The 23,392-nt window shown below is 35.9% G+C and overlaps 1 protein-coding gene and 1 pseudogene across 1 annotated transcript in view; one reads left to right on the top strand and one right to left on the bottom strand.

Moving 5' to 3' along the window:
* The window catches only part of HMCN1 (hemicentin 1), a 665,929-nt gene that overhangs the window by 343,619 nt on the left and 298,918 nt on the right, over positions 1 to 23,392 (top strand). Inside the window, exons 16-21 of the mRNA XM_006872707.1 lie at positions 6,011 to 6,205; positions 9,529 to 9,624; positions 10,884 to 11,011; positions 12,608 to 12,752; positions 17,095 to 17,207; positions 23,103 to 23,262. Coding sequence (XP_006872769.1) covers positions 6,011 to 6,205; positions 9,529 to 9,624; positions 10,884 to 11,011; positions 12,608 to 12,752; positions 17,095 to 17,207; positions 23,103 to 23,262 — 837 coding nt within the window. The remainder of the gene's footprint in view (positions 1 to 6,010; positions 6,206 to 9,528; positions 9,625 to 10,883; positions 11,012 to 12,607; positions 12,753 to 17,094; positions 17,208 to 23,102; positions 23,263 to 23,392) is intronic.
* On the bottom strand, positions 14,900 to 15,285 carry LOC102829128 (annotated as a pseudogene).

Below are 23,392 nucleotides of genomic sequence, written 5' to 3'. Positions count from 1 at the left end.
AAGACAAGAACATGGAACAAGGGCTATACCTGCTGACATCAGATAGATCTTGGTTGAGAGTAGAGAACACCATAAAGATGCTTACTTGTGCTTTATTGATTATGCAAAGGCTTTTGGGTTTGTGGATCATGACAAGCTATGACCAACATTGCAGAGAATGAGTATTACAGAACAATTAATTATGTTTTGTACATAGACTAGGAAGCAGTCGTGTGAACAGTACAAAGGCACTCTGAATGGTTTATAATCAGAAAAGGTGTATGCCAGGATTGCATTTTTTCACCATACTTAGTGCTGAGCAAACAATTTGAGAAGCTGGAATATATGAAGACGAACATGGCATCAGGATTGGAAGAAGACTCATGAATAACTTGTGATATTTAGCTTGCTGAAAGCAAAGGAGGACTTAAAATACTGATAAAGATGAAAGACCACATCCTTTGGTATGGGTTGTACCTCAATGTAAAGAAAACAAAAATCCTCACTATTGGACAAGTAAATAACATCATGATAAATGGAGAAATGATTGAAGTTGTCAAAGACTTCATTTCGCTTCAATGCATCATCAACGCCCATGGAAACAATGGTCAAGAATCAAATGATTACTATTGTTATTTGCAGTAGGAAAATCTGTTGCACAACATCTCTTTAACTGTTGGAGAGCAAAGATATCTGTTTGAAGACTAAGGTGCACCTTACTCATCCATGGTATTTTTAATAGCTTCATAGGCATGTGAAAATTGGACAAGGAATAAAGAAGATCTTAGAAGAACTGATGTATTTGAGTTATGGTGTTGTAGAAGAATATTAAAGGTAATGTAGACTGCCAGAAAAATCTAATCTGTTTGGGAAGAATTGAATCTGTTTTTGGAAGAAGTACAACCAGTGTGATCCTTAGAAACTAGGTTGTCCACACTTCATCTTTCATACTTTGGACATGTTATCAGGAGAGATCCATTCCTGGAAAAGGACATCATGCATGGTAAAGCATACGGCCAGCAAAAAAGGGGAAGAACCCTAACAAGATGGATTGCCACAGTGGCAGTGACAATATGCTGAAGTGTAGCAGCAATTGTGAGGATGGCACAGACCAGGCTGTTGTTCAGTCTGTTGTACGTGTGCTCACTATGGGTCAGAACCGACTTGACAACAGCAACATCTGTAATCTATATATCTGAATCTCTATTTCTATAATATTTAAGTTATAACTGGTATTAAAGATTAATCATTGGGCTTTTGATATGAAAGTCACTCTTTCACCTTGCTGTTAAAAAATACTTGGAACAAGTTAAATACTAAACTGTTAGTAGTGCATAAAATTATTCAAAGGAGTTCCAAAACTATTGGGCATAAATTTAAGTGGCTTATGACATAAGAAGGAAAACATAATTTTATCCATATCATGTTGCTATTTGGGCTTTAGGATTATTTTTGTGGGCCTAGTACTTCACATCAACAATACTCAATTTGAAAAATAATAATGAAATATTTTTAAATATTATTCTTGAGTTCTGACTTCTTGTAGTGAGTCTCCTTTTTTCTATTTCTTATTATCATTACTTTAAGTTATGGACATTTTAGGTCAACAGGGAAAGTTACCAATGATTTTTATCCTTTCTTTGAAGAGGGAGAGTGAATTGTGAATTCATTTGGAAGAAAGGAAGATTGGCTACATCAAACAAAAGTTTGCTTGGCAACAATTTTGTTTGCAGCATTCCACATAACAGAGGGTTTGAGTCTTAGTCTGTGGCTGTGTGTTTTAATAGTTTGGTATAACCAAACAGTGTGTCTAACCATTTTAGGAAAGAAAACCTTTGCTTGACCAAGACAACGTAAAAGTTGCCATAGTGCATAGATATAGATATAGATATAGATTGTTGTTTTTGTTGTTGTGTGCCATGGAGTTGGTTCCGACTTATAGCAACCCTGTACAGGGTTTCCGAGGCTGTAAATCTTTATGGGAGCAGAAAGCCTCATCTTTCTACCACGGAACAGCTGGTAGTTTCGAACTGCTGACCTTGCGGTTCGCAGCCTGATTCGTAACCACTATGCTACCAGAGCTCCATATATATATATATATGTTTAAAGAAATTAATACATTTATTTTCAATCTTTTGAGAATAATTTCGTGGTAGGATTTAGAGCAAGATAGTCAACCCACACAACTGTATCTACTGATAAGTGACAATAAAGTCTTGGCTCTGAATAGTTCTCAGGTTCTTGCATACAAATACTTAGGGGATCACAGAGTATTCAACAGGATCTTGATAGACTATAATGCATCCAAAAAAGATGAGATTGAAAATAACTGTATTATTCCAGAACTAAGCTCTATTAAATTAACTCTGTAATATTTGTGTGTAATGATAGTTAATATCTGGGTGCTTACTATGTATGTACTTAATGATTTATGATGATTAACTTTTTAAACAACATGAGATAAAATGTTATTATCTTCCTTTTCATTTATGAGAAAATTCCGACTGAGAGAGGTAGAATAATTTGCCCGAGTTTGTACACTAAGACATAGTGGAGTTACCATTTGAAGTCACTAAATGTGTTCTTAAGCTCTCTAAGCAACACAGCTTCCTTTATACAGTACTGTATATTAACCTACACTTACTAGCTGTTTCCCCATCCCCTTTTGCATTAGTCTGTATTTCATCTGCCCAATGTAATTCACTTGGAATCAAAGTTGGCCACACTTAGAAGTAGGAAGTATTTAAAAGGTCTTTTGGCCTGAGTTATGAATTGCTTCATTTTTTGAGGTTTACTTGTCATCGATGTCTTTCTGTCTTGGCTGCTTGTCTACTGCCTGTTACTCTCATTTTCCTTGTTTTCTGGTTGCTGTTGTTAGGCGCCATTGAGTCCGCTCCAAGTCATAGCAACCCATTTCACAAAAGAAAAAAAAAAACAAACTACCCAATCCTGCACCGTGCTCACAATTGTTGTTTTGCTTGTGTTTATTGGTTCTGATAACGTGCCAATCTTTCTCTTTGGGGGTCTTCCTCTTTTTTGCTAACCCTTGTCAGAACCCTTGTTTTCTGGTACCAGTATAAATATTTGCTGACTGGTGACCTTTTTACATATTTCTCGTGCTGCCTAATACTGTTCATTCCCAAAGTGTCTTCCCCCAGAATGGCTTCTACCATGCTTTTTTGTTTGCACAACTTGTGCTTTGCTTTTCCTTTTTAACACTTTCTTCTTATCTTTCTTGATATTAAATTCTTATCTGTCATTATTTTCACTGATGCCTGTAGTCCACAATACTTGATTGATCACAGGCTTTTGGATATCCTTTTGGTATTTTGGAATTGATTCCTGTCCCATCTCCACATTTTACTTACCCACACTCTGAGCTTAACATGTACTGGGACTCATTCTGAGACTTATACTTAATTCCATTTTTCAGAACAGTTATCTACTTGAGAATAAAAGTAAACAGTAAAAGACTGTTAACAATACCAGAGAAAAGTAACTAGAGCTTAGAAACCTAAGATATATAAGCAACAGACTACATTACAAACTATTTTTGAAATACATCCATTTTGTCTGTGATTTTTGTAAGTTCAACTCCCATGGAGATGGATCAAGAGACATGTAAACACAGATACACCTCTACACCACTTCTTTTCAAAAGCACATTACCCAACTGTGGTATTTTATTTAATTTGGTTTCGTTTAGGTTCAATAAACAAACAGCAGCTCCTGACGTCACCATGTTTCCTTCCAAAGTGTGAGCTCAAATGCACTGGGCCAAGGTTGTCATCAAACACTTACATTTACCCGGGCATACACAGGAGTATTGTTGAAGTACTTTAAAACTGATTCAATAATCCATTCACGAATATCTAGTGGCCACTTGTAATACACAAAGTATTTGTGTTTACTGCCACTAACGATAAAAATATAACTGTAACTCTAAAGTGCTTAGATGTTTACAATTTAGTGGAGCAGTAAGACATATGTTATAAAACAAAAGACTGTAAGGATTGCCTTAAGAGTCATACAGAATGAATACTCTGAAAGTTCAGATGGAAGAAATTGTGGGATGTTAAGAGGTGACATCACAGAGGAGCAGCCTTATGATCTGCATTAAAGGAATTTTAAATTTCCCTAGCTAGAGGTCTAGATGTTGTGTTTGAGAGGAGTGAAATAACACAGATATCTCTATGTTTGGAGTTACCACTAAGTTTGTTCACTTCTTATTTGGAGAAGAATGAGGAATTCTGATTGAACAGAGGTTGGGATCTGTGCAGGGAAATAGTGGGAGATGAGGTTGCAAAGTTAGAGGAAATCCTTAAACCCAGGGTAAAAAAAAAACACACTTAACTACTCTCCCAAGATAACTGCATCTAGGTCCAAGAATTTCCATGAATAGGAAAGAGGTGAACTACACACTCATTTTTGTTAACCTAAAAATGTGACAGTGGGCAGTTATAAGATTCTAAAGACAAGGGAGGGCTGATCAAATGACAAATAATTATGGCTCTGGAGTAAGATTTATCTGGTTTGAATCCCAGTTTTACTGCCCAATTCCATGTGACATTCAGCAAATTAATTATTTGTGTCATAGTTTCTCCATTTGTAAAATTGGGATAACAGTAATACCTACATCATAGGGATGTTGTGAAGATTAAATGAGATAGTAAATGTAAAGTAATTAACACACTTTATGGCTTTATAAGAGATAGTTATTGTAATTTCTATACAACATTTAACCTTGATTCCATCAAGGAGACCTTCCTTAGCTACCATCTCTTAGAGTCTTCCATGAGCAGGTTTCATCCATTGTGTCCAGTGTTGTTTTTGTTGTTAATTGCTGAGTCAGTTCTGACTCATAGAGATTCTGCATAGGGTTTCCGAGGAGCAGAAGGTGAGTTTGAACCGCTGTCGGTTATCGAAAACAGTTATCAAAAACGGTTAACAACAAGGTTGTTGCAGTCCAGTGCTTATCCTACAGTGACAAACCAAGACTCCAAAAGTATCCTATATATTTCCCTTGAAAGATGCCTCATACAACCCTACTAGCAAGTTTTCTGGTGCATATTGATAGACTTACTTCTTTAGCCCTGTTAACGATATCATCTCCAGTAGTGTATTCCTGTGTGGCCCAAGGTTTCTATCTCTTTCTTCTAGCTCCTGTGATTACCTGAATTATATGGTTATCCATAGCCATTGTAGCTATAATTTTACAATTTTTGATTGCTCTCTTAACTCTGCCTAAGATGTTGTTGTTGTTGTTGAGTACCATTGAGTCGGTTACAACTCGTAACAACTCTGTATAGAGTTTCTGAGGCTGTAAATCTTTGTAGGTGCAGAAATGCTCATCTTTCTCCTTCAGAGTGGCTGATGAGCTCGAACTACTGACCTTGTGGTTCATAGTCCAGTGCTTATCCTCTAGAGCCACTATGCTTCTAAAATAGTATGTGCTGATTATTTTCCCTTTATGACATAATATACTCTGTTACTTCATATTCTTAAATCTTATTCTTAAACACAGATGTGATTTAGGATTAAGCACTGTAACTTTGTTACATTGGTACAACGTAACAATGAACAATAATAGAACAAAGAACTCTAGTATAAAGCTTATTTTAAAACTTCAGTTGAAGGGAGTAAGTTTTGGAAAGTGTCAAAAATATTTTCTTATAAGAGCATCTTATCTGTAAACAAATCTTAAGGTTTGAGCAGTATGACATACATTAAAATTAAAAACTAATTTCTAAAATGAAAATTCTATTTGGTTAACATAGTCTTGATATAAATTCTCACTTTTTTCATCATATATCACCTTAAGAAAATAATTTTACCTTTTGTGCTTTTTATTCATATATAAGGAAAAATATCTGCCCTTTCTATATCAGAGAGATATTTAGAGTATAAAATTATATTATATCAAACTTAATATGTTGATTTTAATAGTTAAGTGTATATTCAATGTGTCTGTGTACTATATCAACAATCTGTTTTTATTTTTAATTATTTTTCCTTTTTCAATATCTTCCAGCACCTCCAGTTTTCATACAAGAACCTACTGATGTGTCTATGGACATTGGCTCAAATGTGACATTACCCTGCTATGTTCAGGGTTATCCAGAACCAAGAATCAAATGGCGAAGATTAGATAATATACCACTTTTCTCAAGACCATTTTCAGTTAGCTCCATCAGCCAACTAAGAACAGGAGCCCTTTTTATTTTAAGTAGGTTAAAGAAAACATATTTTATACAAATAAGTATATGTGTATTATATATCCATAATATTTCATGCATAGATATTGCTATTTTTCAAAAAGGAGTTAATCTTGACAACGTTTTGTGTTTATTATGCTTTACTTTATAATAGTAATGTAATTTTATATTTGGGGATTGTTATAAATGGTTTATTTTTATTCAAATGTGTGTCATTAGTTTGTGATGAAGGCTTCTAAAACAGTATGACTTCTTGAGTTCTCATTCTTTCTTTTCTAATAGAGATACTTTGGCCTCTTGGTGGAAAAGTCCTTGTAATTTTTTTTTTTTGACTATTATATCAACTCTTATAAAGAAAAATTAAGTATTACTAGTAGTAAGTTAACTTTATTATATTTGTCCATCATTATATAATGATGTGCATCAGGACCCTATGTCTATATCCGAAAAATCAAATATTAAGTTGTCCCCAAATTTTACCTATAAACTATTAAGCAACTCATTATTTGAAACAACCTTTCATTATTTCAAATTCTTAAGAATATTTGAATGGTAGCACCAGGAGAGGAAAATTGTTTAGGTGATTGATTGATTTTTAAAATATAATTATATATTTGGGGTATTTTGTAGAAAGCCTCAAATCAATGACTCCTATGCTTATTAGCAATATTTAATACACACTGGCTGCTTAATGGCAAAGATTAGGTAAAATGCCACTTTTCCATCAACCAATTAAGAACAGGAACTCTTATTTATTTATTTATTTATTTATTTTAGTAGATTGAAAGAGTCTTGGTGTGGTGCTGTAGGATAAGCACTGAACTGATAACCGCTAGGTCAGTGGTCCAAACCCACCAACCGCTCCTTGGAAACCCTGTACAGGGTAGCTATGAGTCAGAATCAACTTGATGACACTTAACAACAACAACAAAGGAAATATAATTTTACACAACTATGTATATTTGCATTATTTGTTGTTGTATGATGCATCTGTAATATTTCAGGCATAGGTATTGCTGCATGTAAAATAATGAGTTCAAATAAAATTAAATCATTCAATTTCAAGTGCTTGAATGTTCAGCTCTGTGGTGAAGACAGAAGTTAAATACAGGGTTTCTCACTCAAGTATTTTCCAATTCACAAAGTGGATGGCTATAAAAGATTCCTACTGAGCAGTACTCCTCAGATTGGGTCAGATTGGGTCAGATTGGGCAGGGTGCAAATTTTCAAGGTAAAGAAATTCACTTGATGAGGTAGAAATAGAGAGCATATTAAGCCTCATGGGCAGGAAAAGGATACAGGAATGTAATAATATTTCAAAATAATTCTTCAGCAAGATGGGAGGAGAGCTGAGAAAAAGGGAGAAATAGGGAACTCACAATAAGGTAATGAAGGTGATGAAAAACAACTCAGAGGGAGCACCAATGAAACTTAAATATAATTATAGTAGAGAGGATGAAAGAAAAGAAGAATAAAAGAAGAGGCTAATGTATATTGAGCAGTGGTTTCCTGGTTGTTATCTAGAAGAAACTAGTTATTAGAAACTTGGTTCTCTGTAGTATTTTGTTTTTCTGCACAAAACAGTCCAAGAGTTGATAATATTAAAAATATCTTGGTTAGAAGCAATGCATAACTTATTAGCCAGATGACTTTAAATTTTCTTCTCCAAATGCATGTTTGCCTTGGTTTAGAATGAACATCCCCTAAATTTGCCCAGCTCAGTTCTGCAGTTATATGCATAGAGCTAACAAAGCAGTATAAACATTATCACTGCTTTTGTTTAAGAGAGTTTGGAAGAACACATGATGGAAACCTACTTTTTACTCTGCTAAAATCTTATCAATAGACTCAACTTTAAACTACGTTTATTTTGCTTAAGACATTTACAAAAATGATCATTTTCCTATTTAAAATTTTCTCTTGACTTTCCTATTGCTTATACAACAAAACCATATTTCAGATAGCTGATTGCTTTCATTTCAGTATCCTGACTAGACTCACACAACTTCTAGCTCAGCGGGCCTCATCCCAATTGGCCCCAACAATCTCTTTTGAAATAATAAATATTTTAAAATATTCCTCTTATTATTCTGAAAAGATATTCAGATATATACACATGTGAATATATATATATATGATGATAATTTCTGCTCCCATAAGGAGTTACAACCTCAGAAACCCTATACAGGGTTGCTGTGAGCCGGAACCAACTCCACGGCCCACAACCATCACCACCATATATGAATATATGCAGGTATATATATATATAATTAACTCTGTTGTTGTTTTGGGGTGCCATGGAGTCGATTCTGACCTTACACAACAGTTCCCCATAGGGTTTCATCGTTTGAAATCATTACAGGAGCAGATTTTTCTCTGGTAAAGCTACTGAGTGGTTTTGAACTGCTGATCTTTCAGTTAGCAGCAGAGCACTTTGCTATCATAACCCAAGTATAATACAAAATGAAATAAAGGAAAGTGATTTCTGGTAAAATAATATGTAACTCAACTTTTAAAAACTCTGGTAATGTCTATACCATATGGACACACTTTTATGCAACACCACTATAAACTCAACATCTCAAATGCAAATTGATACAGCTGCATAGGATTGATGACTGAAAAACTCAATGCTGATGATGTGATTGTTTAGAATGGTAGATAATCATTGCTAAAGTGCTATCCTTCTTCTGACACAAAATTAGGCTCTAGCTTCAGATAATTATAAGGAAGATTATCAAATTCCTGAATTTCCAGTGAAACCTTCAGAAGGCTTTCTGAACTTGTTCTTTTTATGAGTCTGTCCCATGCGTTGTCTCCCGAACTTTTGCTCACTCAATGTTAGTAGAATAATTGCAAGAACAAAAAAGTCTCCACTACACTTCCAAAATGCCCCTCCCCACCTGCTTGCTAGTTCTTTGTCTGTTGCTGGTACAGTTTTCCATTCTATAAACAGACCATGGCTTTTAAAGTTATAAGTTTGCATTTGCAGCTCATTTGCTTCGAAGATTACCCTTCCTGTATTCTATCTGCGCTTGAAGATGCAGCTCAGATATTACCTCCTTATTTAACTCCCCTACAGGCTGTTAGTCACTACTGTCTCTGTGCTTCCACAAATTGCTTTTTGAAACTCAGATGATATGAGAGTATTTATCAGATTGTGCTGTTAATTGTTGTTTATTGTATCTGTCTTATGTCTTATTCCCTAGAACGGGATTCATGGAGGACCATGCTTTCTATTCCTAGACTTCAGCACTGTGCCTGATGTGTAGTTAATGCTTCATAGATGATACAGTAGATGGTACTGAGTGAATAAATTATCTCTTCTTTTTAGATTTATGGGCAAGCGATAAAGGAACCTATATTTGTGAAGCTGAAAACCAGTTTGGAAAGATCCAATCCCAGACAACAATAACAGTGACAGGACTTGGTAAGATCAATTGAGGATGTAGAAACCACCCACCATCTCCAAAAATCTTCAGACATTTATTTACTACATCATCTTTTACTACTTGCAAGATTATTAAATTATGTAAACAAATAAACAAACAATATGTACTTACTAGTCTAGCCTTCCTTCCTGCTTCCCATTTCATATGTTATAGAATATTAGAACTTTGAACTAGTCTTAGAGAGCATCTGTTCCAAGCTTCTCATTTTCCATTTGCTGAAATGAAATTCAGTTTAAATAAATTAAGTTTAAATATGAATATATACTTAATGTGGAGGAACTCATCTCAGGTTGTGTATTTTGCATTTATCATTTCTAGTTCACATGGAAATTGTATTTTGTGTATGATGTGAAGTAAGAATATAGTATATTTGATTCCTAAATGGTGATACTCTTATTTCAATATATTTTATTAAATAATCTGTTCTGTTTTCACTGATTAGTTATCCATTTGATGACATGATACATTTCTATTCTTATGTCTATTCCTTGGCATTCTATTCTGTTTCATACTACATTGTTTAAATTATAGCATTTATATGATATGAAAGTCTGCCAGTGTGAATTCTCATTCACTGACAATTAATTCAGAACTTTTACAAAAATTTTTTCATGTACCTCTATTTATTCATCTATGTAAATTTAATTTTTCCCCCTAAGGGATTTTACTTTGGCATAAATTAAATTTGGTCTTTGATTTCTAGAAGAAGCCATATTTACAATACTTCTTTACTATTACATATCAGAGAACTCATCTTGTTTATTTCTTGAGTTATTATAGCAGCTTCTTCAATGACATTGTCCCTTCCATTGGGGTCCTCATCCCAACTGGGCCCAGCATTCTCCAATAGCTCCTATTCAGGTTTATATTAATATTTCCTAATAATGCCTCCAGTGATACCACTTTTCTACTTAAATGCTTTCAGTTATTTTCTGTTTGTCTGCTGAATACATTGTCAATTTCTTGGCTTGCCATTTGTTGCTTTCCATCATTTTAGCCCTGCTGCAGACTTTTTCTGCCCTACTCTCTGTACTTCTCAACTATCACTTGTCTTCTTGCTATTCTCCTTGCTCACAGATACCACAATCACTCTTTTCAAATTCATGCTCAGTGACCTAAGTTTTTTCTTGAAAGCTCAAATTTTCGTTACTTTATTAGTAGCTGTTTTGGCTTATAAAATAGTTGCCTTTCCATTGGATGAAATGTTTTGAAAGTATCTGTACTCTCTCTGATTTAGTTGCTCCCCTTATTGGAATTAGCCCTTCAGTGGCCAATGTAATTGAAGGACAGCAACTTACTTTGCCTTGTAACTTACTGGCTGGGAATCCCCTTCCAGAACGGCGGTGGATTAAGAATTCAGCCATGGTAAGAACATATTAAGAACCGACTCCACGGCACATAACCACCAACCACCAAGAGTATATTAAATGCATGTACTCAATGTATCCCAACCGTTGAAATATCAACATACATTGAATAAATATACAAAGTATATTTTTACAGGGAATCTCAAAATTTTTCTTCAGTATTCTCATAGAGTTCATAATATTTTGGGATTCATGAAGTAGAGAAATAGACAACAGTATAATTTCCACAATCTCACATTAAATGCAATGTAACTAATAAACTCAGATTGTTGTTGTTAAGTGCCGTTAAGTTGGTTCCAACCCATAGTGACCCTGTATAGGGTTTCCGAGGCTGTAAATCTTTATGGGAGCAGAAAGCCTCATCTTTCTCCAGTGGAACCATTGGTAGGTTTGAACTGCTAACCTTGAGGTTAGCAGTCCAACTTAGAATATGGAATATCTGAAACATTAATTTATTTTCATAGCATATCAATATTTTATGTGCTTCCTTCTCAGACACTATATTATTAATAAAGTTCTTTCATTTTATATACTGTTGTTATTGTTGTTGTTAAGTATGATTGAGTTGGTTCTGACTCATAGTGATCCTGTATAGAGTTTCCAAGTGGCGATTGATGGGTTTGAACTGTCAACTTTATGGTTCAAACTGACCTTGCGGTCCAGGACTTATTCTACAGTGATCATACCAGGGCTCCTTTATATGTTAATATAAGACAATATATTATATTAATATAATAGGTAGTTAATACAAGCTATATATTTTATCACGAACTATTTAAAATGTGGCTATATATTATGCCACTGTTTTTCAATGTATCACTTTTGATATTAAATTATGTAAAAAAATTTTCACAGTTATGTGCAATTTTCTCATAAATATGCGGTCTCAGGCAATGAATTTTCATCCTGTTCAGAGTGTTTCTCCTGCTATCCAGAAGTATTTAGATAGTGTGCAGCTGTAGGATAAGTACTGGACTGCTAACTGAAAGTTTGGCGGTTCAAACCCACCAGCCGCTCCTTGGAAACCCTATGCTGTTGCAATTCAAAGGACTTTGTGGTCCAGTGCTTACCCTACAGCACCACACCATGACCCCCTCCCTATACAGGATTGCTATGAGTCGGAACCAACTTGATGCCACTTAGCAACAACAAATGTACCATCTGTGATATGACAGGGTGAGTGTTGAGATTCACTCTCCTTCAGCTCAAATGATTGCCTGTGTGCCAGAATATAATAGGAAAGTGTTACTTGCTGACAGTAAGTTTTTAAACAAGAACAATATAAGCCAGATACAGAATTTCGATCCTAAGTGCTAACAAAAAAATACTGAAACATGAAAAAAGTGGTGTTTCAATATTTCCTTTTTCTAGCATATGCATAATTCTCTGACAAGTGTAAATAGATTTAATACAATCAGCACACTAATACATACAATTGATGCCACTATTGGTAATGGCTTATGCTCAGTATTTTTCACTTTAGTGTTAAAGTATTTTATTTTATAAGGCATACTCAGCTTAAAAACAAAAAGGTAGCTCCAATTTTGGCTAAGGTATTTTCTTTAAGTTAAAAATGACTTTTTTTTTCTTTAAGTTGGTCCAAAATCCTTACATCACTGTGCGCAGTGATGGGAGCCTCCATATTGAAAGAGTTCGTCTTCAGGACGGCGGCGAATATACGTGCGTGGCTAGTAATGTTGCAGGAACCAATAACAAAACCACCACTGTGAACGTGCATGGTAAGGCACATGCCCTTTTTATTGTTTAAACCATGTTCAAAGCTGGTCTAATATATTTAAATCAAATAAGTATTGCTCTAATTATAAGACATTCGAAAAGTCTCTTAATTGTTCTTACCAAAAGCTTTACTTTTTGAACAATATTTACTCTGCTAATGTGGCGTAGGTGTTAATGCGCTAGACTGCAAGAGCCATTTGGACCTAAAAATCGGTGGTTCAAGTTTACCAGCTGCTCTTCGGAAACTGTATACAGTGTCGCTATGGGTCTGAACCGACTCGATCACAATTAACAACAACAACAACAATGTGAATAATTAGAAGGTGACCTTCTCTAAGTGGAGTCTCGGTGTGGTACTGTAGGGTAAAGCACTGGACCTCAAGGTCAGTTTGAATCACAACGTCAGCAGTTCAAACTCAGCAACCGCTCCTTGGAAATGCTATATAGGGTTGCTATGAGTTAGAACCAACTCCACAACAATAATGTGGTTTACAAATTTCCCTTTTGTATGTACACAGAAAGACTTAACTGGGATTCACCAGCTGAGTCTAGCCAAGGGCTTGTGTGTGTGGTGTCTTAATTGACAAAAATGAACTCAGCTCTTAGATGATTATGTTTAAAAATACATTTCAATTTCTGACAAGTGAAACATTATTTTGAACTATCCAAAATTTCTATTTCCTTCTGGATTATGTAAGAAACATATTCTTACTAATGACTCCTTTGTGTTTCAGTTAAAAATGACCTAAACTTTTCTAAAGGTCACCTCATGTGTACCAAACAATCTTCTGGCATGTTAAATAAAGGTCACAAATAAGAAAACCCAGAAGCAATCTTTTTCCATTCGTGACTACCAGTTACCAGTTTTACACAGCTCAATAAATAAGTGACAGCTTCATAGTTTAAGAAATTATCATAACTTTTTTTGTATATTTCCCTTGAGAAATTTTCAACATTCCTTTTTTTAAAAAATGTAGTATTGAAAAATAACTGTGTAGAGGGCTGAATAGCTTAGAGAAGAAAGTAGCACAAAACATTCATTTTTAGTAGTTAAATCAGTCTTTGTTTAGCACATGAATTGGAGAATCACTTGATTCCGTTGTTTCCAACTTTTGTTTGGTATATAAACATTTAATGGATAAAGATTTTCCTTTTTCATGTCTGCTTCTCCATTTAAACAACCCTTCCATCACTTTCTATTTGTGCCAAGTACTTACCAGCATCCCATGAGATAGTCTTGAAGAAATATTATTTTGAAAGTATAACAAATCAACACCAAATGAATTATAGCCTAAAGGAGTAAATGTCTAATGCCAGATCTAGATACTGTTTTGTTTAAATATTTTAAAATAGGATCAGTCCATAGATTTCCTGACAAATGCTTAAGGATTGGTTTGAGAGTCTAGTTTAGTAATACAGCCCCATCCCCTAGACCCATGTACCTTCCATTTGGCTACAGTTCCTACGTGGAATATTGTATCAAGAAGGACTCAGTCCAAATTTGTACATGGGTAAAGAGTGACACAATTAGTTGTGATGTCTTTCAGATGAGAAGGGTGAGATGAAGAGATGATATCATTATCCAAGAAAGCTTTATAACAGAAAGTTACAAGGACATCTTACAACACCCTTTGTGAGTTTATCTTAGTCTAAAATGAGCAGCTGATGTAGTCAATGTGAGAAATATTATTGATTCCCCGATACTTGGTTCCTCTTGCTTATGAGGTCACCGATGAGTTATCACAAGTACTTACCAACAAACGCTTAAGAAATCCAATCTGGACTTATTTTAGTGAGCGTGAGGTTTTCTTTATTCAGTTTTTCAAAATCGGGTGCCCGATCAAGTAGACACAGGCAGATGTGTGCTGTGGCAGGTTTTCAAAGAATTTATACCTTAGTCTGAGAAGTCTGTCCTGCCCCTCCCTTCCACATTGATTTGAGTAATATGGGGTTCACAATCTTTCCATGGAAAGATAAGGGCCTATGACCTTAATGGCTGTATTTTTTTTTATTATAAAGTCTAGGGATATAAAATTCCACACATCACATTTTATTACAGAAAACACTCAAAGCCATTCCCTCCTAAGGAAATGTACTGTTGTCCTTATTCAAGGTGACAGGACACTTTCACAGTCCTCAGTTTTCTCTTCTACTGGTACTTTCCACACCGATTAAAGTGTTTGTAAAGATAGTTGATGCGTTTGTTAAGTTTGTGCTGGTCATCAATGAACATTGGATTCCCAATCATTTTCTTCTTTCTGATACAATGTTGTAATTCCTTCCCCTTCCAACCTCAAAGCCATTTGGGACCCCCTGATCAGTTCTTTGGGGGTGTTTTTCAAAATTACCCAGAATCCCAATGTTGTCATACACCCAGAATATGGCCCTCTTCTCGTTCCAATGATCAACCACTTTAGGGGGTGAGAGGGTAAGCTTTACATGGAACAATCCAGAAACACCCAAAGAGAAGCTTCTGCAGGTCAAGGGCACCCAGCTCCACAGGCCTCTGCCTGCCCAAGACAGGCTCCCTACCATTGCTCTCATCTGTCTTACAACGGCACAGTGCACGGCTCCAAACATGAGGACCAGACGTGTATTTCAGGGAGATGTCCCTGCTGTGCCATCAGGACTACACAGGAGGCAGCCATCTTGAACCCCTGTAGTCTTCTTTTAAAGTTCCTACTGAATGGGTTTCTTCCTCCTCCTCCCCCAATTCATCTTGTTCACATACCCCGGGGACATAGGCCCCTGTTGCTATTTAGCAATATCATGGACACTTTATTCCTGAAGTTGGACCATCTTGAAAATTTCGTTATTTGTTATAAATAACCTTTAAGCTAAGAGATTTGTCTTTGAGTTGGATGTGATGCAGCACAAGTTTCTCTAGATCTCTGTGTTTGTGTTAATAAGCACTATCATTCATTGACCTCTCTGACCTCTCTCCCTTTTTTTTTCCTCTCTCTGTTTTAAGAATGTTATAAAATAAATGAATGAACACAGATAAAGCTGTAAATTGGAATGACAAATAAAATAGTTTAATTGTGATATTGATTTATGTACTCGTAGATTCACAGTCTTGTAAGAAATTGCACTCCCATACCTAAATGTCATCAGAATTCAAAACCCTAGACTGAATTTATCAGTTTTCTTCATCACTGTGAAATCTGTTATGGATTTATGAAAATGGTTTATTCCATGTTGCCACAAATTGACAACATAGTTGAAAGTTGACTGTTTTATGATGATGCTAGAAATTAAATGCCTTGCTTTAGAAAGTAGCCTGGTGTTCTTATTTAGGGTTAGAAATTTGCTGCCAACTTTTCAAGAAGAAATTATCTAAAGATTAAATCCAGTCATAGGAAAATATGAGTATGTAATAAACTTAATCTAAACCTTCCAAGGAAATTTCTTTACTGAAGTCCCTAGTATCTCCTATTTGGGCAAACTTACATGTACTCCAGGGTAGCTCTGACAACTGGAGAAATCTAACTTCAAGGCAAAGGACAGTGACTGATGAAGCTCCAAGATAGAAGGAAAATGTGCTGGTATTTCTTGAGTTTTTACAGTGTTCTTTACACTGTGCTAATAATTTTCATATGTGGAAGCTCCTTTAACCTAAGTCATTATTTCAGAAACATTGAGTATTGGTACTTTTTTCAGAATGGAGTGATCAACAGTCTTTCTTTTCCTTACCTCGTACTTATGAGACTTGATTATTCAATTGCTTTCTGAAGTTGAAAGTTATGTTATTCTCTTTAGTGAAAAATGTTGATTTAGAATTCTATATTTAGTCTTTTAAATAGAAACTCCTCAGTCCTTTACTGTTAAGTTATTTTTAAGACAATCAGCCCTATTTTCTAGAGTAACCTGATTAGTTAGCCAAGTATTCTTGAGTATTGGCAGATATTTAATATGTGGTGATTAAACAGTCCATATCTCTATGAGTAGACTTAACTCACTGCAAGTTAATGGGCAATAATGAACACTGGTCAAAGATACATGCCAATTGTCTAATTCTTAGGGAATAATCCACTCTTGTTTTTCCTGGAAAAGTGAATTGTCATTAGTCTCTTATTTTCATTAAGGACTCTTGGTGGTATTTTTATTAGAAACGATTTAACACTTGTTTTAAAATTTTTACAGAATTCTCCAGATCATAAATTTTGTATTTTCTTAGTTGCTTAGCACACTCCCTAATCAATTACCCTAAGTTTCTATTAAACAGATTTCATCTTTGTTAGCTTTTATAAGCATTAGCCATAGTTTGAAAATGGTCAACTTTAAACACATGAGGTTAAGTGGATGAATAGGTGCTCACATTCTGAATTCTGCTTGCTTTTTCAGTTCTGCCAACCATTCAGCATGGGCAGCAGATACTCAGTACAATTGAAGGTGTTCCAGTAACTTTACCTTGCAAAGCAAGTGGAATTCCTAGACCATCCATCATCTGGTCCAAGGTAAATGGCACATCTGATACTTATTGGAGTCCCTGGATAGTGCAAATGATTAATATGCTCAACTGTTAACCAAAAAATTGAAGGGTCAAATCCACCCAGAAGCATCTCAGAAGAAAGACCTGGAAACCTATTCCTGAAAAATCAGCCATTGGAAATCCCAAGGAATACAGTTCTACTCTGACACGCATGAAGTCACTTTGAGTCTAAATCAATTTGATGGCAATTCATTTTTAGTGATGCTTACTTATGTCATGTACTAACTAATATTTGTATACAAGGAGGTACCAAAGTTTACAGAAAATGAAATTAAAAGATAAAATTAATTTTCCATGAACTTTTTAAAGCCCCCTCCTATCTCTGGTCATACATGAAACCTAAGACCTTACCATACCAGTTACTATTAAGTCCAATTTTACTCATGGTGACCCCATGTGAGTCACAAAGAACTGTGACTCACATGAGGTGCTTCTTAGTGGATTCAAACCCCAGTCTTTCAATCAGCAGCCAAGTGCATTAACCACACAGCTGTTGTTACATGCCATTGAGTTTGTTCCTACTGTTAGTAACTGTGTATAATCCTTTCTAAGGAGTGAATGGTGGGTTTGAACCATCAACCTTGCAGTTAGTAGTCCAGTGTTCATCCTTCAGTGTCTCACCAGGACTCCGATTCCTATTATTCCACAGAAGAAGCCAAACCAATAAAGCTCTTTGTTAGCTTTCCATCTTTCTGTGCTTCATGTTCCATTTTTTCAGGAAGAACTATTTTAATTTTCTATTAAACATTCTTCCAAAAGGATTATTTTACCCTCTATATCATGATAAGAAATCAGCATTAGAAATACCAGGGAAAAGATAAACGAGGATAAGCAATTAAGCTAAATGTATATTAAAAGGAGAATTATAACAAAGAACTGAGAACTGCATATATTTAATTAAATTAATAGAGGATAATTTCAAAACTGTGCATCTCAAGGCAAATTTCATTTCTGCAGTTATTATCCGCAATACTTGTTTTATGACTCCAATACACTGATTTTTCAAGAAAGAAATGTATTTCTAGAATATTTTTATTTATTAAAAAAAAGTCTATGTTCAGCTATAGATATTTTTTCTTATTTCTTTTATTTTGATTTGGGAAGAAAATACAATTTCAAGTGCATAAAATGCATATTTTTCAAGTATTTAAAAATATCTCAGCACAGATTTTTAAAAACTATTAATAGAAAGTACAGTCAAGTCAGTAAGTTTACAACACTGGGAATTGCTTCCCAGATAACCTCATGCTCCCAATTCTTTGTCTCAGATATGGTTCTTAAGTGAATCCAAACAAACACCAACACACAAACTCATTTATCTCCCCTTCTTGATTAGTTTCATAGGGCTGCCACAACAAACAGAATCTCTCTTTAGATAATTTCTTCTGGCTTTTTAAGAACAGAATTATTTTGTCTCATAGTTCTGTAGGCTAAAAGCTAAAACTTTTATTGTTAGAAGTACCATTCTCTCTCCAAAGTCTTCAGAGTAAGGTCCTGTCTTATCATTCCTAAGTCAGGCAACCCCAAGCATGTCTTCCTTGACTTATAGTTCCATCTTTCCATTGCTATCTTTCCTCTGTCTCTCTGAGTCATTTCTCCTCTTTTCTAAGAACTCAGTACAGATTGGATTAGGACCTACCCTACACTAATTTGAATTCATGTTAATTTAGGTGGTAGCATCTTTAAAAACCTTATTTCCAAACAAGTTCACCTCTCAGAAAAGGAACAATGACCAAACCCCACCTTCATTGCTAACTGTGTGTCAAGGATCAACATGGAATCTAATCTGCAAAATGTGGATAAGGATCTAGTTCTCCTCACCTTTCTATTCTCTATCCTCATTGCAAGTGGCACTCTCTCTGACTCTTAACTACCTAGAGCTGGGTCAGAGCTCACAAGTGAAAAAAAAGACAGTCCTTCATATTGCCAAATAGACAAACACCAACTGCAAGCTTGCGTATTCCATCTGACTCCCAACATTTTGACTGCTGGCTTCTATTGTCTGCTTATGATTCACAGAATACATGGGGAATGTATGCCAATTTATTATTGAAAGGATAAACATAAAGAGGCATATAGGATGAGGTCTGGGAGGTATCTCCGTGTGGAGTTTCCATTTCATCAGACATAAGCAACTTCTCATATTCATGAATTCTTTCATCAACCAGGAAGTTCAGGGAACTTCCATGTTCAGAGCCTTTTGGCCTCATTGCATAGTTATGACTGAAGCTTCACGGAATATGCATGATTGATTAAATCATGCTAGCTACCCTTCCTGAGGTGAATTGACCAGGTAGTCTTTTTAACCCAGTTAGTCCTGGCGGGGCGATATGGGCTAATGTACTGGACTGCAAGGTCGTTTGACCTGCAAGGTCGGCAGTGGTTCAAGCTCACCAGCTGCTCCTTGGAAACCCGATACCAGGTTGCTATGGGTCAGAACTGACTCAAATGGCACAACAACAACAGTCTTGGTGTGGCACTATGGGTTAATAACTGGACTACAGAGTTAGTGTGAACCTCAAGATCAGCGGTTCACCAGCAGTTTAGCTCCTTGGAAACCATATGCAGGGTCCCTGTGAATGTGAACCACTCTATGGCACTTAATAACAACAACAACTCCTCTTAGCATTTAACAAAGACAAGACCCTCACTCATTTGCATGAATTCTCAAGTCTTGTCTGATGATTTTAGGTAACAGAGGCACTTTGATTACCCAGCAATTTCCATGGATTATACTCAGCAACTAAAGAAAAAGGCCAATTTATTATAAATAAATAAATTTGCAATTTATTTATTTTAGGTGAGATAATGCATTACCAAATAAAATATTTGTTGTTATTATTAAGTGTCATCCGGTCCAGTGGAATCTACTCATAATGACCCTGTGTAAGTTCAAACCAACTTTGCAGTCCAGTTCATTAACCCACAATGCCACACCAGACTCCTTACTCTGTTTTACTGGCTATATAAAGGAGCCGTGGTGGCTCTGTGAGTTACGAATCAGTAGTTCAAGCTCACCAGCCAGCAGCTTCTCAGAGATCCTACACAGGGTTACTATGAGTAGAAACTGACTCAATAGCATTTAACAACAACAACAATAACTAACTTCAAGATCAGCAGTTGAAGCCCACCAATTGCTCTGTAGGAGAAAGAAGAGGCTCTCTGCTCCACAAAAGATTTACAGTTTTCCAAGTGTGGCACTGTGGGTCAATGAGCTGGACTGCAAAGTCAGTGTGAACCACAAGGTCAGCGGTTCAAGATTACTAGCCACTCCTGGAAAACCCTCTACAGGATCACTGTGGGTCAGAACTGACTTGATGACACTTAACACCACCAAAACCCTGTATGGAGTCTTAGTGGCACTGCAGGATAATGTACTGGGCCAGAACATCAGTTTGAGCCCCGAGGTCAGTGGTTCAAGCTCACCAGCCACTCCTTAGAAACACTATACAGGGTCACTGTGGGTCGGAACTGACTCAATTGTACTTAACAACAGCAACAACAGCAAACCCTATATAGGGTTGCTATGAGTTGAAATGAACTTGATTGCAGTGGGTTTGGTTTATTTAAGTTATTGACTCTAAAAAGGCATTCCACTATGTACCTCTGCATAGTCAGTGTTATCCAAAACAAACTGGATGGCATTGTGAAGAAGAAAACTCTGAACTTTTTTTGTAGAACCTGTAGGTAAAAAGACAGTCATTTGAATAGAACAAGGCAGCATTGCATGGTTTAAAATCAGGAAAGATGTGCTTCAGATTTGCATCTTTTCACCATTCTTAATCTGTATGCTGAGCAAATAATCTGAGAAACTGGATTATATGAAAAACAATTTGGCATCAGGATTGGAGGCAGATTCACTAACAAACTGCAAAATGCAGGTGAAACCAGCTTGCTTGCTTAAAGCCAAAAGAACTTGCTCTTACTGATGATCAAAGACTACAACCTTCAGTATGGATTACACCTCAACATAAATAAAACACAAATCCTCACAACTAGAACAATAAGCAACAGTGGGAAAAAAGCTTGAAGTTGTCAAGGATTTCATTTTATTTGGATCCACAATCGGTGATCATGAAAGCAACAGTCAAGAAATCAAAGTGCAAATTTCCTTAAGGCAAATCTGCTGCAAATTACCTCTTTAAAGTATTTAAAAACAATAACAAAAAACCCACAAAGATGTCACTTTGAAGATTAAGGTATACTTGACCCAAACCATGGTGTTTTCAATAGTCTCACATACATACAAAAGCTCAGCAATGACTAAGAAGGAATGGAGGAGAATTGATGTCTTCGAATTATGGAGTTAATGAAGAATAGTCTACCAGAAGACAAATGTCTTGGAAGTATAGCCAGAATGTTCCTTAGGATTGAAGATGGCAAGACTTGGTCTAATGTATCTTGGACATGTTATCAGAAGGGCCAATCCCTAAAGAAAGACATCATACTTGGTAAAGTTGAGGATCAAAGAAATAGAGGAAAGTCCCCAAAGAGATGGATTGGCACAGTGACCACAACAATGGGCTCAGGTATACCAATGGTAGTGAAGATAGTGCTTGAGCCTGACTAGAGTTTAGTCAAGCAGTGTATTGTTGTTTGGTGCCATAGAGTCAGTTCTGACTCATAACATGGGAGTCATTACTGCATAATCATGCTCATAGATACAAAGATTAGAATGTCAGCTTATTTTTTTCAGGGACACAGTTCAATTCATTATACTCTAGATCTTTATCATATAGCTTTTACTTGTAGTCTTGCAATGAGGGATAACTCTTTTCCTGAAGAAGCCTTTCTATCTTTGAATAACCATGAAGATGGCATACTTTCTGTAAATTAACTCAGGAAAATGTAAAGTAATATGAAATAATTTTATAATAATGCAATGTGACATTTCATTGATTCAAAATCAATGACATACTGGCCAATTTTATCCAATTGAAAGTGGTTAAGCACTCAGCTCCTGAGAGGTTCAGCAGTTGGTAACCACCAGCAGCTCTTCAGAAGATAAATGAGGCGGTCTGATTTCAGAAAGATTTACAACCTCAGAAACCCTATGGGGAAGTTCTACTCTGTTCTATCGGATTTTTATGAATCAAAATGGACTCAAAGACAAGAAGTTTAAAATTTTCTCACATGTGAAGAAGCAGGTGTTTATGTTTTGGACATAAAATGCTAGTGCATCTCCCAGATTGCAGTCTTTCTGATACCTAGCAGGAGCTGAATGCATTTTAATTTAAGAAGCAAATGAAATTTCTTTTTGGTTAGGTTGGAACTTTGTGCTGTAAACCAGCACAAGAGTTGAGTTTGGCCCCAGAGCTCCACTAACTAGGTTGGAATCACTGATGAGCTCTGTGACTTAGGGCAAGTGACTTCACCATTCTATGACTGAAAACTCTTCTCTGTAAAGTGAAGACTGAGGTAGTTCTTACTTAGAAGGTTGGCATTAGCAGTAAAATCGTTCATTCATGGTAAGTGCTCTAGACAGCATCTGCCATAACATAAGTACTCATGGTGCCACCCAATGTCATTAACATTACTCTCTCTCTTTATTAGTAGGTCTACAATGAAGGAGACCTAGTTCAATATGAGGAAATATCACCAAGTCCATTTTTTCTTATAAATGACTTTCTTCAAGTTGTTGTTAAGTGCCTATAGTGACCCTGTATAGGGTTTCCTGGGAAACTTGAACCACCAGACTTGCAATTCAAACCGACTTTGCAGTCCAGTACCTTAACCCACAGTGCCACACCTGGACTCTAACATCTTTATTGGAGCTTTCATTTTTGGTTCTCTCTTTCTCTTCCAGACATGAAGTCACTCCTTTATTATCTTAAACTCACTTTGTTCTTATGTTTTACAGAAAGGAGAGCTGATTTCCACCAGCAGTGCTAAGTTTTCTGCTGGTGCTGATGGAAGTCTGTACGTGGTGTCACCAGGAGGTGAAGAGAGTGGGGAGTATGTCTGCACCGCCACCAATGCAGCGGGCTATGCCAAGAGGAAAGTGCAGCTGACTGTCTATGGTGAGAGCCCCTGGAGCAATGTTTTTCATTGACACTATCAATCTTTGCCAAAACTTAGTCTTCTCCTAATAATGTTACCAGAGGATCATACCCCTAAAGTGGAACGTTCTCCCAGATATATATATATATA

This window comes from Chrysochloris asiatica, unplaced genomic scaffold (assembly GCF_000296735.1).
Source record: "Chrysochloris asiatica unplaced genomic scaffold, ChrAsi1.0 scaffold00210, whole genome shotgun sequence".
NCBI lineage: Eukaryota > Metazoa > Chordata > Mammalia > Afrosoricida > Chrysochloridae > Chrysochloris > Chrysochloris asiatica.
This window is presented reverse-complemented; position numbering and strand designations above follow the sequence as displayed.